The sequence below is a fragment of the Bubalus bubalis genome, chromosome 3 (assembly GCF_019923935.1).
Source record: "Bubalus bubalis isolate 160015118507 breed Murrah chromosome 3, NDDB_SH_1, whole genome shotgun sequence".
Classification (NCBI taxonomy): domain Eukaryota; kingdom Metazoa; phylum Chordata; class Mammalia; order Artiodactyla; family Bovidae; genus Bubalus; species Bubalus bubalis.
This window is the reverse complement of record NC_059159.1, coordinates 54,538,119-54,553,481: the sequence shown is the minus strand read 5'-3', so window position 1 is coordinate 54,553,481 and position 15,363 is coordinate 54,538,119. Positions and strand designations below refer to the sequence as shown.

General features: G+C 57.3%; 1 protein-coding gene across 2 annotated transcripts in view; it reads right to left on the bottom strand.

Moving 5' to 3' along the window:
• CUEDC1 (CUE domain containing 1) overlaps nucleotides 1–15,363 on the bottom strand; it is an 88,468-nt gene that overhangs the window by 3,103 nt on the left and 70,002 nt on the right. For both annotated transcript variants that reach the window (XM_025281253.3, XM_006076231.4), the window contains exons 3-10: nucleotides 13,702–13,829; nucleotides 8,365–8,491; nucleotides 7,477–7,669; nucleotides 6,314–6,397; nucleotides 4,446–4,517; nucleotides 3,599–3,692; nucleotides 2,457–2,515; nucleotides 632–702 (exon numbers count right to left, since the gene is read on the bottom strand). In XM_025281253.3, the coding sequence (XP_025137038.2) occupies nucleotides 635–702; nucleotides 2,457–2,515; nucleotides 3,599–3,692; nucleotides 4,446–4,517; nucleotides 6,314–6,397; nucleotides 7,477–7,669; nucleotides 8,365–8,491; nucleotides 13,702–13,829 (825 nt within the window). In that variant the 3' untranslated portion in view covers nucleotides 632–634. The remainder of the gene's footprint in view (nucleotides 1–631; nucleotides 703–2,456; nucleotides 2,516–3,598; nucleotides 3,693–4,445; nucleotides 4,518–6,313; nucleotides 6,398–7,476; nucleotides 7,670–8,364; nucleotides 8,492–13,701; nucleotides 13,830–15,363) is intronic.

Genomic DNA, 15,363 nt, shown 5'->3' with positions numbered 1-15,363 from the left:
CCTGTCCCTCCCTGGGGATGGTCCTGGGGGAGGTGTTGGCATCCCCTGGTCCTCCCCTGGGGATGGTCCTGGTGGAGGTGCTGGCATCCCCTGTCCCTCCCCGGGGACAGTCCTGGGGGCGGCGGCATCCCCTGTCCTCCCCGGGGGTGGTCCTGGGGGTGGTGTCGGCATCCCCTGGTGCTGGGACGCACAGGAAAAGAAGAGGAAAACCAGTCTGCAGGCCCAGGGCTCCCACCAGAGAGAGAGCTGCCTTGAGAGGGGCCATCTCCTCATCGCCTCCACCACTGAAGCCCAAGCCGGCATGCGGAGAGGCGGTGTGGCTCCGGCCAGGGTGAAGCCAGAATCTCGGCTTTTCTCACGCTGTTCTTAGAATGCTCTGTGTGTCCTGGACTTTATTCTCAACTGTGCTGTCAACTACTCAAGGTCAAAGCTGGCACAGGCAGGTGTGATTATCTTTTGTCAAATGAATAAATAATGGAGAAAATGCAAACCACGAGCTCCCCTGTCACAACACCCAGGGGAAGAAGCCGGGCCCTGCAGCATCTAGGTGCCTGAGCCTGCCGCCCCCACCCTGCGGAGACAGCCAGGGTGTGTAGCTGGCAGTCCTGGGGAGAGTGGCCCCGGGCCTTACCTCCTACTGCCCTTCCTTGAGCGCCTCCTCCACCTTGGGCACCTCCTGTCGCCTCCCCCGGAAGTCTTCATCTGAAAAGCAGAGGAAAGGACCTCAGCCTCCCCTCTGCACAGCCTTGCTCAGGCACGTCCCCCAGGCTGGAGAGGATGGCTGCTGACCCTGCTCTCTGCACTGCGGTGGCTGAAGCACACGCTGACCCTTGGGGACCTGGGAAGAGGCTACAGACGAGGGGTCAGGACCCCTGCCCGCTGCTCTGTCTCCATCTCTGAGCTCGGAGAACTCAAGTTCTTCCCTCAGTTTCCTCATCTATAAAATGAGATGGGGGACGCAGGACTGTCCTGATGACCTCCAAGGCCCTTCTAGCCCTTGTTTAGGATGTCTCCTGACCACCAAAGGGCCCTCCTTCTCTGGGGCACCAGAACCAGGGCTCAGCTGTGGGCCCAAGGAGGTCTGAGGCAGTGTCTTCTGGCCCACATGCCACTGGGAGGGCCTGAATGGAGGCAGAAAGGCCTCTGGGCCCCAACACCAAGACTGCCCAGAGCATGGTTCTCAAGGCGAGATCCTTCCCCGCAGTTGAGCTTGTCTGTCCCCTCACACCCAAGAGAATATTCCCCAGAAGCATCACCCGGCTCTTTGTGCTCCAGGTAAAGATCTAGGTGGAGATGTGGCTGGGCCCCCTTTCAGAAGTGAAAGGAAAGGAGAGGCAACGTGGGCCACGTTCAGTTCAGTCGCTCAGTCGTGTCCGACTCTGCAACCCCATGGACTGCAGCACGCCAGGCCTCCCTGTCCATCACCAACTCCCGGAGTTCCCCCAAACTCATGTCCATCGAGTAGGTGATGCCATCCAACCATCTCATCCTCTGTCATTCTCTTCCTCGCCTGCCTTCAATCTTTCCCAGCATCAGGGTCTTTTCCAATGAGTCTTCTCCAACACCACAGTTCAAAAGTATCAATTCTTCTGTGCTCAACTTTCTTTATAGTCCAATTCTCACATCCACAGCTTTGACTAGATGGACCTTTGTTGGCAAAGTAATGTCTCTGCTTTTTAATATACTGTCAAGGTTGGTCATAGTTTTTCTTCCAAGGAGCAAGTGTCTTTTAATTTCATGGCTGCAGTCACCATCTGCAGTGATTTTGGAGCCCAAAAAAATAGTCTGTCACTGTTTCCACTGTTTCCCCGTCTATTTGCCATGAAGTAACAGGACCGGATGCCATGATCTTCGTTTTCTGAATGTTGAGTTTTAAGCCAGATTTTTCACTCTTCTCTTTCACTTTCTTCAGGAGGCTTTTTAGTTCTTCTTCGCTTTCTGCCATAAGGGTGGCGTCATCTGCATATCTGAGGTTATTGATATTTCTCCCGGCAATCTTGATCCCAGTTTGTGCTTCCTCTAGCCCAGCGTTTCTCATGATGTACTCTGCATATAAGTTAAATAAGCAGGGTGACAATATACAGCCTTGACGTACTCCTTTCCCAATTTGGAACCAGTCTGTTTTTCCATGTCCAGTTCTAACTGTTGCTTCTTGACCTGCAAAGAGGTTTCTCAGGAGGCAGGTCAGGTGGTCTGGTACTCCCATCTCTTGAAGAATTTTCCAGTTTGTTGTGATCCACACAGTCAAAGGCTTTGGTGTAGTCGATAAAGTGGGACCAAGTTGCGGGGACCGATTTCTTTGGGTCAGCTACCCACCAACCCTGATACGTGTCCCGTAGTTAGGAGTCCCTGCCCTAACAGGTTGGGTTCACCTTTGAAACACCCAGGCCCTACTCTTGGAGGACTACCCATCATGGCAACTCAAAGCTGCAGCCTCCCTGCCCTCCCCACCTTACCGCAAGCATGGCCCTCCACGTCATCCAGGAGGTTGGCTGTTGACGCCGCAGCCCCCAGCCTGCCGGGCCGTTCAGGAAAACTGTCCCAGGGGTCGGTGGGCACTGCTTCGGGGCTCCCAGGCCTTCCCACTCCCTGGCCCTGGCCTTGGCCTTCTACCTCCCAGCCAGAGCTCAGGAGGCCTCCCTCACACCAGCCGTATCCCCTGACAATGCCCCAGTACCTCCCACAGGCTCCTTTTCTGGGGGTCAACTGAGTAGACAGGCCCTGACTCTCTCACCCGGCTCTCATCTCTGGGGACAACTTTCTTTCTGTTCTGCTTTGCTGCTGCGGTGGCTCAGAGGGTAAGGAGTCTGCCTGCAAATGCGGGAGACGCAGGTTCGACCCCTGGGTTGGGAAGATACCCTGGAAAAGGAAATGGCAACCCGCTCCAGTATTCTTGGGCTTCCCTGTTGGCTCAGCTGGTAAAGCATCCGCCTGCAATGCAGGAGACCTGGGTTCGATCCCTGGGTTGGGAAGATCCCCGGAGAAGGGAAAGGCTACCCACCCCAGTATTCTTGCCTGGGAAATCCCATGGACGGAGGAGCCTGGCGGGCTACAGTCCATGGGGTCGCAGAGAGTCACTCACGAATGAGCGACTTCACTTCTTCACTTCACTTGGCTGCTCAGCATCTAATATCCTGGGCCCTGTCTAATGAGCATGGGTGGGAATCTGGGTAAAATTGTGGAAGGCTGTATTTTTACTGGAGGAACTAAGAATGAGAAGGCAGGACCAACATCTGTGAAATGAGAAGGTGGGAAGGTCTGTGGAGCAATTCAACTTAAGAAATCAGGGAAAGGTTTGCTGATTTAGATGGAAGAACCAAGTTTTCTCCCAAGATGACCCCAGAGAAGAAGTTAAAAAGTCGTAGGACAACTTCTGAGCCCACAGCGGGTTGACACTGGCCTGCTCCCCATGCCAGGGGTGGGGGTGGGGGTGTCAGGAAATGGCACCCAGAGATAAGGCTCCCCATGGAGACGGCAGGGGCGCGGGAGGGCCCGTCCCAGTCTTGGAGAGGGCGTGGCCCGAGGGAGCACAGCGCGGGGTTCAGTGCCCTTGGCATCCACCGGCGCCACCGCCCAGTGCCAGGCTGGACAAGGATACGACTGATGCTTCAGCAAGTGTTTCCTCTTTGACTTCCTCATCTTGGTCTTCTCTGAGAAGGCCCTGGCCAGCTCAAACAGCTTCCTCCGGGTGGCTGGGGACAAAGAGACCTGTGAGCCGGCAGTCCCCAGGACCAGGGCAGGCTGGTGGGGGAGTTACTGCAGGGGTAGCTCAGGCCACCGAGAGCGTGAGCAGGGCCTGCTGCCTGCAGCGGAGATCCGGGTGCTCCTCCTGGCCCCGCTGGGACAGACAGCCATGCATCTGGGCTTTCTCTCCGGCCACCTCCCCGTCCCCCTCCATCCACCTCCAGAGCTGGCTCTGGGATGTCCATGACGAATCCGAGACTTTCTCTGAAATGGGACCTGAGAGCATGGCAGCCTCATTCACACGTGGCTATGTGTCTGTGGGGATGGAAGGGGATGTGAAGGCGTGCCCAGGCTGGCGGGACTCCACGGGAAGAGGCCACTGACCCGGCGGGCCTCCCACCCACAGAAAGTGGACCGAGCTTGGCTTCCCTACTCGGTTGGCCCCGGCCAAGCAGTAGCCTCAAAGCACAGAGAATGTGAACTCTAAAGTGGGGTGGGGTGGGGTGGGGAGGTGGTCCCAGTAACAATATTATTTTTCTGCAGACAGCTGGGTCAAGAGGATTTAAAACTTAATTTGTATCCAGACTCAGCTGCACAGGGAAGTGAGGCAGGGAAGCGGAGGGAGCCAGTCAGTGATTAAAATGTCACTTTGGTTCACCAAGAATCAGCGGGCATTAACAATGCCAGGTGGCTCCCTCCCCTCCCAGGAAGCCACAGGCCTGTTTGGGAACAGCTGGGGAGGGGGCGTGGGCCGGACTCACACTTTCCCATGTGTTTCAACTTGTCCCTGAATAAGGCATCTTCAGACACAGCGGGGTTGGCATCGCTGTTTCCTGGAAGGGGGAAGACATCGCTGAGGGCCAGCTGGAGAGGGACAGTGCCCTGGTTGAGGCCCGAGGCGGTGGGTCAGGACTGTCTCCCCAGCACAGGGCCTCGGCCCCACCCTTCCAGGTGAGGAAGGGAGCACAGGCTTCCTCCCTAACCCGGAGGGAGCTTCAGGCAGGGAGTCACTCTAGGCTTCAATGAGCATTTGCTTCCTTCCTCATCCAAGTCTCACTTTCCCCTTTTCTGTAAAAACTATGGGTGGAGGGCCGGCTCCCAACTGTCTGCTCCTCTGACCACTTCGTGTCCCGTGAAGGCTCTTTGGGAGCTTGAAATCAGCTGTGACTGGAGTGTTCACACCATGGAAGCTACCAGATGCTAGGCACCGGGGCCTCCCCAGCACCCCTACAGGCTGTTGAAAGTTCACCTGCACGTGGCCGGCTGGCCTGCATCCTGACGCAGTGTGAGAATTAACACGGCAGTGGAAGGAGGCTCAGGGTACACAGCAGGCCCCCGCCGTGGAGATGCCCTTCTCCCCCGGCCAGGGTCCACCTCTCCATGACTCCCCCAGACACGGAGCTTCTGACTCATTAGACCATCAGCAGGAACGAGAATGGGGCCAGTCCCTAAGTCAGAACCCAGCCGGCCGGCCGGATCTCCCGGATCACTCAGCACCCACCTGGGTCCCTCACGGCCCTCCTAAGGTCCCCACGCTAATCCCGAGTCACCTTGTCCACTAAGTCCCTGTGAGTCATTCTGATCCATCTCAGCCGTCCCGGTGTCTATGGTTAATTCGGGATCAAGGACATGCGGCTGCCGTTAAACCCCCCACTGCACATCTGGTGGGGCCTAAGCTCCCAGCCTGTTGCTTATGAATCAGTTCCACAGGATTTTCTCTCTCCAGGCTGGGATCAACTGAGTCCCCCCTCCTTCTGCCCCCCTCCCCGACTCCACCACTCAATGCAAGATCTGTTTGGGGCAAAAGCTGCACATTCTTCCTCTGAGGCGGGAGGCCCGTGTGCGCATGGCGGGTACCAGCTGACCAGGGCCACTGTACGTACACACACAGAATCCAGATATCAAGAGTGGAACCGGGGCTCTCGAGGGGTCCCCAGCTCCAGCTCCACCCCTATACATGCAGCCCAGTAGCCTGCTGTCCACCCTGGGCCCTCCTTCAGCCGCTTGGGCAATTCCTGCTTCTTACCGTCTTGTATATGAAACTTACAAAATTCTCTTCCTCCAATACTAAGGCAGGGCCTGGCCTGGGGGGAGATATTCCCCAGCTACCGAATGAATGAATGAACCTTCCCCAGATGGACCCTCCCTGTCCCCCAGCCTGTGCTTGCTATAATTAACAAGCATGTCCTCCGCTTTGCTGGTTTGGGCTCCCTGTTTCTTGGAGGCATCTCCTGCACTCCCCACAAGACCATAAGCTCCCCCGGGGCAGTGCCTGGGTCTCTGAGTCCCTTGCCACCCCCGGCACCCGATGGGACATTATGTGGTGTGCTATGTCCTCTTCTTGCCCAGGCTCCAAGCGCCTCTAAGGAGTAGAGCCAGTCTGCAGGCAGGCCCCAAGTGAGGGCCCCAGCAGCCGCCGGGTTGGCAGGAACCAGGGCTGCTGAGCGGAGGGCCCGTCTCACCCCTCAGGGCGTATGCTGATAGGGCAGAACCATCCTCTGCAGCCTGTTCCCCACCCTCTCTCCAAACTCCAAATATGCAGACACCGCTGGGCTATGAGCCCCCTCCACCCTCCCGGCCCCCCCCCCCCCCCCCCCCCCCCTCTCTCGGGAAGGCAAGGGAAGGTTACCTGGGACGGGAGAGGGAAAGTCAAAGTCATTTCCTACGGCCACGCTGCTGGATGTAGATTTCTGGGACTCGTATTTCAGTCGATCTGGAAAAGGCCCACAGTCTGGTCAGGGGAGCTAGCTCCCACCCGGGGCCACCTGAGCTGAGAGGTGGTTGGAGGCCAAACCCTGAGAATCACCCCCCCACCCCCCCCACACACACACATGTGCACACGCAACACCTATGGGTTCTCAAAGAACCAGAACTCTCAAAGACACAGAAAGCACTGCCCTGACAACTGCCTGGAATGTCAGAGTGTCAAAATCAAGAGGCCCCTGAGAAACTGGATCATCCAGCCCTTCATCTAAAAGGAAAGGCCTGGAGACTCCCACCAGCATCTTGACTGCAGAGCTGGGACCAGCCTTCGGCTCCTGTCTCAGGCCAGACTTTCCCCTGCACACCATGCTTCTGACCAAAACACACTGCTAGTCCCACACACCTGTACGCACAACACCCCTCTCCCACAGGCCCGTCGCTGTACACTCCCACAGGCCCGTCGCTGTACACCACCCCCTTCCCACTCTAAAAGGGGAAGGCAGCCAGGCTCGGGGGAGTAGGATCCTTGGCCCAGAGACAACCCCAACACCAGCAAACCCTCCAGAGGCCCTGCTCTAATGTCCTCTGCTCAGAGAGGAATGCACCCTGGCACCCACCTACACAGTCCCTCTACTGCTGGAGCTCCAGTCACACAGGGCAGACACCAGCACCTGGCACAGAGCAGAAATGCGGCGGGGCAAGGAGGGGCAGAGCCCAGAGGGCGCCCCGCTCTCCTGCTAAGTCCTGGTGACTCAGGTCCCTGTGAGCAGAACTCTGCTTCCTATGCGGCACTAATGGTCAAGAACCTGCCTGCCAGTGCAGGAGACATGCGAGACGCGGGTTCCATCCCTGGGTCGGGAAGATCTCCTGGAGGAGGGCATGGCAACTCACTCCAGTATGAATCCCATGGACAGAGGAGCCTGGTGGGCTACAGTCCATGTGGTTGCAAAGAGCACGACCTGACTGAGAGACTAACACTTTCACACTTTCACCTGGACAACTCAGACCTCCAGCTCAGAGCCCCAGGCTAAAGCTGACATGGCCCCGCCTTAGCCCCGAGCTCCTCTGCAGCACCCCCCAGGGCACCACCTCTCTCCAGGGCGAGCAGGAAGTCGCGGTTGCGCTGCAGCTCCTTCATGAACTCCTCGTTCTGCAAGAAGAGCGCAATCCTCTCGTCCTCCAGGTACTGCTTCCAGAGGCTCTCCTGGTCCCGGGGCTCAGGCCCTGCTGCGGGGGGCAGGCTTCCCTCCGTGCTCGCGAGCTTGGAGCCCCTGGAGGTGGCCTGAGGAGGGGAGCAAGCATGTGGACCGCCTACTCACAAGGGCGCGCACTGTGCCAATACCGATGCGCACTGAGGGTACAGGTGTCCTTCCCAGGATGCTGCAGCCACGCCCTGTGGCCAGGACCTCCTCTACCCAGATCGAGTTGTTAGCCAAGACTCAACAGACCAGAACCCTCTGTGCTGAGGAAGCATCAGGGGCTTAAGAACTACCCCCCACCTCCCCAGCTTGGCACCTTGGACCTTCCCACCAGCGTTCCCTTTGTCAAAACCTGAATAGTCCTGAAGAGTGATCTTCAAATAGCTCAGGGTCCCCATACTCATACTTTGCTTGTCCTGGCCATCTCAGAGGAGACTGCTTGCAAGGGCCAGTGTCTGGGGAGAAGCACCCTGGCCCTTTCCCCGGGGAAGGAAGGAAGGAAGGTGCTCTGCCTTTCTGCCACTGAATGATCCCCCACCCCTGCCCCTGCCTACCTCCTGCCAGCCTAGGGTGATGCCGGTCGCCAAAGAGCATCCTCAGGGCGGTCCCCTTCCTGAGTGGAAGGGGAAAACTTACAGGCCTCGATGGGGAAGGAGGCTTTTGGTTCAGCCTTCTTTCCCTACCACCCCAGGGCTTAAACGTCAGGGAGGGTCAGTGACTGGCGTGAACACAGAGACGCAGCACAGGCTAGGAGCGGGGGGACCCCCTCCCTCGTTACCTGTATGCTGTCCAGCTGCTGGGGCAGGATGCGGAGAAAGTCTTCGGGGAGGTTTCCCAACAGTGGGGGGTTCCAGTTCCGGTAACGCCTCTGGCTGGAAGGGGGCACGGAGCCCAGCACGTCGATGCTGGAGGGCGACAAGTGAGGATGAGGAGGGAACAGTCAGGCCCACACATAGGTGTCCCGGCCCATCACCCCGGGATCCTGCTCAGAATGGCACCTGTGCACCCAAGCTTCCAGCTGCCTCCAGCACAGAGGCCCAGACCTCTAGCTCCCCTCTCAGCCAGGCCTTGGCTGACCCCTCGCCTCTGGGCCTGGACGCCTACTGCCCCAGACACTCACTGCTTCCAGCCACCCAGTGTCTGCAAGGTCTCTGGGCCTAGGGGCTTCCCCAGCAGTCCAGGGCTACGACTTCACCTTCCAATGCAAGGGTGCAGGTTCGATCCCTAGTCAGGGAGGTAAGATGCCACATGTATCTTGGCCAAACAAACAAACAAAAGGTCTTTGGGCCTAGAGAGGTCTGCGTTTGTGGAGCTCATGTTGGGTGTTGTGGATCTGGACACGGACGCAGGGGTCACAGCCCTTCAGCCTTCTGTCTCTAGCATCCAGGATAATACGAGCTCCTGGGTGCTGAGTGACAGGTGTGTTCCCAGGGAACAGACACCCAGGGCGGCTGACAGCCCAGCCCTCCCCAATGTCGGTTTGCTGGGATCGGGAGACACGGGGACACCAGGGTCCCTAGAGGGCAAGCAGACCCAGGCTCCAGACCTGGTGGGTGGTCCCGGGGGAGACCGTATCCCCTGTGGGGCTTTCCCCTCATCTGCAAACCGCTGCCGCCCTGCCCAGGTGCATGGGAGCCCCTCACGAGGCTGCCTTGAACAGCAAGCTGGAAAGGCAGGTGGAGGGTGGGACTGGCAGGGGCTGCTCTCCTGGCCGCAGGCAGAGGCCACAGCGGGAGGGGGGATAGGAAGGGGGCCGTGGGCACGTGCCCGCCCTGACCCCCGGCCTCCCGCCCCGCCGTCCCGGCCCGAGGGCGGCCTGGGGCTGGGCCAGGAGCTCCCCACAGCTCCCCGGCGGCCTGCAGCGTGGCAACCGCAGAACACGTGTTCTGCTGAATCAGGGAAATGACACACAGCGACGGCAGGCCAGGGCCGGGGGCGGTGGGGGCCGCTCTCGCGGGGCCGGCTTTGATTTGGTCTCCAGCTCCAGGAATCCCGCCCGCCCACTCACTGGAGGGGAGCTTTTCCGGGCTGCCACTGAGGATGGAAATAACTTCCTTTCCTTTTCTATTTTGGGCGGGTGGCCTGGCGGCCCAGGGGGAAGGGCGGGGGTGGCAGCAGACAGGATAACAAGCTGCTAAGTGCGTGGTGGGAGCGCAGCTCCAGACGGCAGCCAGGGAACCCCGGGCCCCTCTCACAGTTCCAGGGGGCGGGGGGGCCTGCATCACAGCCCGGGACTCCGAATCCCGGGCACATTTTCTGCTCCATCACTCCTCTGCCTCCCGACAGAGTTGGCAACTTCATTTTGCTCCAAGGGCCAGACCATCCCCCACCCCCGACTCCAGCACCCTGGAGCAATCGCCTCCAGTCTCACCACCCTTCCTGTGGCTTCAGGGTCCTCACTGGGCCATGGGTGCCCACCCCAACTCAACCACACCCAGAGTTACCCAGGAAAGCCCTGGAGAGCGCCCCAGAGTTGCAGCTGGCCCCCTGTAAACGTTTGTTACTGAGTACCCAAGTGGGGAGGGGGACAAGGAGCTGGAGGCTGAGGGTCCCTGGATGCTGGGCCCACGGTCCTGGAGGAGGGGGTGGGCCGAGTCCCCTGCCCTGGCTCGGGCTGAAATGAGGTCAGCCCACAGCTGTAAGAACCAGGGGGGGCCCTGAGCACAGGCGGCCCAGGCAACTCCATTGTGGTCAGAAAGGAATGTCAGAAATGAGCTGAGAGGCAAATGAAAACTTTCAAGGCTGTAATTTCAACAGAAGAACAGCAGGTGGCCTGTAAGGAGGGTGCTGGGGCTTCAGAGCTAGTCTCATTCAGGAGAAAGAGGCAAGGACAGGCTGCGGGAAGGAAAGGAGAGGGAAGGCTGGGAAGGCTCTTCTGGCCCAGAGTTTCTGCCTCTGCACCCAGAACTAGAACTCCAAGTGCCAACAGACTCAGACCCCCAGGCTTACCCAAAGAATATGAGAGCCCAGAAGGATTTCAGCAACAAGCCTTCCAAGCAAGATTTCTGGTAAAGGCAAGGAGGCCCAGATGGGGTCAGGCCTGTCACCAGGCACACAGATCATCCTGGTGAAAACTGGGCCTTCCAGCATTCCAGGCAGGCTCCCTGCCTCTCTGCACCCCCAGCAGCTCCCAAACTCTGCTCCACCTTTGGTCTCAAAGGCAGTCCAGTGCCTGGAGGTGGCAGAAAGGATCCAGGCCATTGCTGACCTCCCACCCTCCCCCAACTCAACTCTGATTGCCCCCAGCAGCCAGAAAGAGATGCTTAAAACACTAATACGATCCCGCCACCCTCGTGCTTGAACCCCTGGGTGTAGGATAAGGTCAGAGCTCCTTGGAGGACCCACGAGGGCTTCCTCTGTCTGCCGGCCTCGAAGACTCACCAGGCCTTTTCACACTTCCTGGAGTTCTCTCGGATGGGCCCCCATCTCCTGCCTCCAGGCCTTGCTTTGCGTGTGCTCTTGCCTTTGCCTGGAATGCCCTCCTGTCCTCCGCTTCGGCAGATTACAGCTTGGACCTCAGCTCCTCTAGGCTGCCTTCCCTGCACCCTGCCGTGTCTATACCTGCCCCCAGACTCTGATCTCCTTGGGAGGTCAGGGTAGCAGGGTCCTTGTCTCTGTATCACACACAGTTCAGCACCTGTCTGCTTCAGGTGGCTCCTAAATGCTAGAAATGCACGTCCCGGATGGAGAAACTGCATGAGGCCCTGGGGGTGGGGGGTGGGAATCTGGGCCATCTGGGCCTAGCAGGGCCAGCCCAGAGCAAAGCGGCAGGTGTTCAGAGGTGGGGCCTGCCTCTTCTGAACACCAGCCTCTGGGAGCAGCCTTAACCCTGGTCTCAGTGTTCACCGTTAGAGCTGACTTCAGAGGCCCGCTGTGCAGCTGGGGTGGGACGTCTGCTGACAAGTCTGGTTCATACCTGGGCCTGCGCTAAGTGCCCCCAACACAGCATCTCATTCAACCCTCACCAGAGTGCTGAGATGGGGATGAGTGTTCCCATTTCACAGATGAGGCAAATGGAGCCCAGAGAGGGTAAGCAGTGAGCCAAAGGCACCTCAAGAATCAGAAGTTAGATGGCTGAGGGAGGGGGAGGTGGGGGAACACGGCCTCTGTCTGACTCCACAACTCACAGGCTCTCTTTCCTGGATCCACCCCCAGCCCAGCAAAAGCCTTCCTTTCCAGATCAGGCCCCTGAACCTCAGGCAAGGGCAGTAGCTTGTCCACAGTCACGGGGTGTGAGTGAGGCTTCCGGAGCCTTGGTCTAGTATGGAAGTCTCTTCGTCCCCACCGGGGCTCCTATCATGAGGCTGCATGGCCTCTGCCCTCCTCCATCCACAATACCGGGGGAGGGGGAGAAGGATGCAGCTGGGATATCCATGCCCAGTTTACAGTGGGATACTGTCCCTGATGGGCTAAGTTTTCCCTTCTGAAAAATAGGTAGAACTATTCTGCCTAATAGAAACTGAACTTTTTTTTTTTTTTGCAAAACCATCTTGGAATATTAAGAAAATGTCAAAGGAAAATCATTTAGCCCTGGGCATTGTGACCCAACCTGGGCTGCAAGTCCTACGAAGATTTCACCCAGACTATCCACTTATGCCTCCCTCATTACAGCCTCAGCTCTGCTTCTGTCCCTGACTTCAAACAATACTCCCCACCCCAACAACTTCACAGGCCACTATTCGCTCCCTGAGCTACAATCACAGAGGTTTTTCTCATTAGGGGATGACAGGACACAGCCGGGGATGGCGTTTATTGGCTCTGGAGTCAGAAAGACCTGGGTTCAGGTTCGAGCTCTGTGGTCTTAGGGAAGTTACGAAACCTCTCTGGGGCTCAGTTTCCTCATCTATAAAATGGGGACGACACCAGTGCCTACCTCACAGTTGTTAGATGGTTGGAATGCCATCGTATAGGTAAAGAACCTTGCCATTTCCTGGCATTTGAAGGGTGCTTAATAATGGTAGTTGTTATTGTTAGCTATGCCTGGATGATCACAAAGTTTCCCACCACTACTGCCTAGGACTCCCAAGATCCCCAGAAGGCAAGATCAGTCCCCCCACCCCTCCCCACCCCAGGCCTCAGTCATTCTCAGGACGAGCAGCTCCAGGACAAAGAGAAGCCTGGGCTCCAACAGCCACCTCAAACGCTTGTTGTTGCTATTTAGTCGCTAAGTCATATCCAACTCTGCAACCCCATGGGCTGTAGCCCGCCAGGCTCCTCTGTCCATGGGGTTTTCCAGGCAAGAATACTGCAGTGCGTTGCCATTTCCTTCTCCAGGGGATCTTCCCGACCCAGGGATCGAACCCGAGTCTTCTGCATTGGCAGGCGGATTCTTTACCACCTGAGCCACCAGGGAAAGTGTGTTAGTCGGTCAGTTGTGTCTGACTCTTTGTGACCCCGTGGACTGTAGGCTGCCAGGCTCCTCTGTCCATGGGATTTCCCAGGCAAGGATACCGGAAGCCCCACCTCAAATGCAGAGCCCAGAAAAACAAGCACTTCAGAGACCAGCTTCATGTTAAACTTCTAAATTACAGAGTCCTTGACCTGGAAAAAGTCTCCAGGCAACTAGCAGTCTACTGTTCTGCTTCTGATGATCAAATTACCCTAGAAAAAGAGACTTACTTGCTCATCCCCACAATCTCCCTAGAACCCCAAATCATTGATTATTGATGACTGTCTGGGAGTGAGCGCTGTGTTGCAGAGGATTCTGAGGTTCCGGCTTACCTGAGCTGGCAAGAGCATGGTGATCAGTTAGTGATGTTCGCCATGGGCACAGGAAGCGTCAGTACACCTCCAGCTGTCTGTCATCCCCACTCTGCACCTCCCTCGACTACAGACTCCCAGAAAGTGAAGGCTGAGCCTTGTTTAACTCCGTGTCCTGCCGGATGTTCAGCACAGCCCCAGCCCAGAGTAGGAATGCAGTGGCTGTCTGTTCTTAGAATCCTTAGAGCTTGAAAATTCTCCTTGGGTTCTAGCTAAAGTGTGTTTTGCTGCAGTAGAAGCCTGTTCTGGGTGGAATACGGAGGGAACCAGCCAAGGTGCCCTCTGGGCTTGTTGTACTCAATCCCAACCCTGATCTTCCTCCCCCTTGCCCTGCACTCTGGGGGGAGATTCTTACCGGGGAGGTGGAGTGGGGGGAGCCAGGGGGTAAGGCCTGTCCAACACATGCATGTGGTAGGCAGGTGGGGAGTACACAGGCGGGGGCTCCTCGTCAGAGCTATCGGGTTCCAAGGTCCTTTCCAAAATCTGCATCAGAGACAACAAAGAAAGAAATATTAACAACCCTTCCTTGAACTGAAATAACATGTAGACAAAAAATCAAGCGTGGGCGAGGATGTGTAGTCAGGGAACTTCACTACTGCTGGTGGGAGGGGAAAGTGATACAACCACTGCTCTGCAAAACTGCCTGGCTTCCTGCACCGGCGCTCAGCACACGCGCTACCTCGGAGCCCACGATTCCAACACGCACAGCAGACGCGAATGCACACGTCCCTGGAGGAACGCTCGGAGCCATCCAAGTAAGGCTCAAAACCAGGCAAAACAACCTCACAGGGATCGCAGGTGCAGCAGTGTGACCTCTGGGGATGGGGAAGCTGAGAGGGGGCATAAGGGGGATTCCAGGCTCTGCTGATGCTTCTCGACTCGGGTGCTGATGAACCTTCACTGAGCTGCCCACTTGTGCCTTGTGAAAATGCTTCTGTTCATGTGTTACTCCTAGTAAATAGCTTTAACATCATTCCTATCTTCTCTCAAAGAATTTCCACATCAATTAACTCACCTTAAGCTCAAACAACTTGGCAAAGTAGGTTATGGATCACCCCCATTTTACAGATGAGGAAACTGAGGCACAGGCTGACTGATGAACATGGCAAAAGCTACACACTGTTTCTAGAACTGAATCTCTAACTTGGATGTGGTGTCTATAGCAGGAGTCTCTCCTTCAGACACAATGCCGGCATGCCCAGGTTGGATTCTCAGGGCAGAGAACAGCAAAGTGAGGGCCTAGGCCCTTCCTCATGGACTCCTCTCCTCATCCAGGAGCCAGAGAAAGGGGGCAAGCGAGGCCAAAGGCTGGGCAAAGGCCAGGCTTCCTGCTGCATGGGCTGATCTGAATCCTTCCCCAGCGCAGTCTGGAGCAGCAGGAAGCCACCAACCTAGAAAGCCCAGGTCACACAGTCCCCACCCGAGCCCTTCTCCAGCTCTGTGCCCATCTCACCTCCGAGACCAAAGGACACACGAAGGGCTCGGAGGCTGTCAACTGGCCCGAAATCTGAATCCCAAGTGAGTCTGCAGAAGTCACCACTAAGATGCCTCTGCACGTCCCTGCCCATGCCCAGCCACTCTCGGGCACCCAGTCTCAACAGGGACACCACGGCGGGTGGGAGGGTGGGTGAGCAAGCATGCATGCACACATACACACACTGCCTCATGTTTCAGAAGGCATCTGTGCTCACCACTGTACCACCATCGCACACACACTGTCACACTTTGTACACACCCAGCCAGCCTGACCCAAGGAGGCCTCCTGCTCTGGAATGCACTAATGTTCTTTCCTTTGAGGCGGAAAGTATTTAAACAGATGCTTTTGCAGGAGAAAAAAAAAAGACGGTAGCTGCCTTTCGGGCCACTGCTCTCCTTACCCCGAATTTCCACAAGAAAAGGAGAGCAAGCAAGAGCGAGCACCCTAAGATCCAGTCATGGTCCCTGGCACACCCCGACTCTAAGGGACGGAGCTCCAACCTGGGCCCGCAGGCCAAGCCCACGGCCGCCCCTCGGCGGC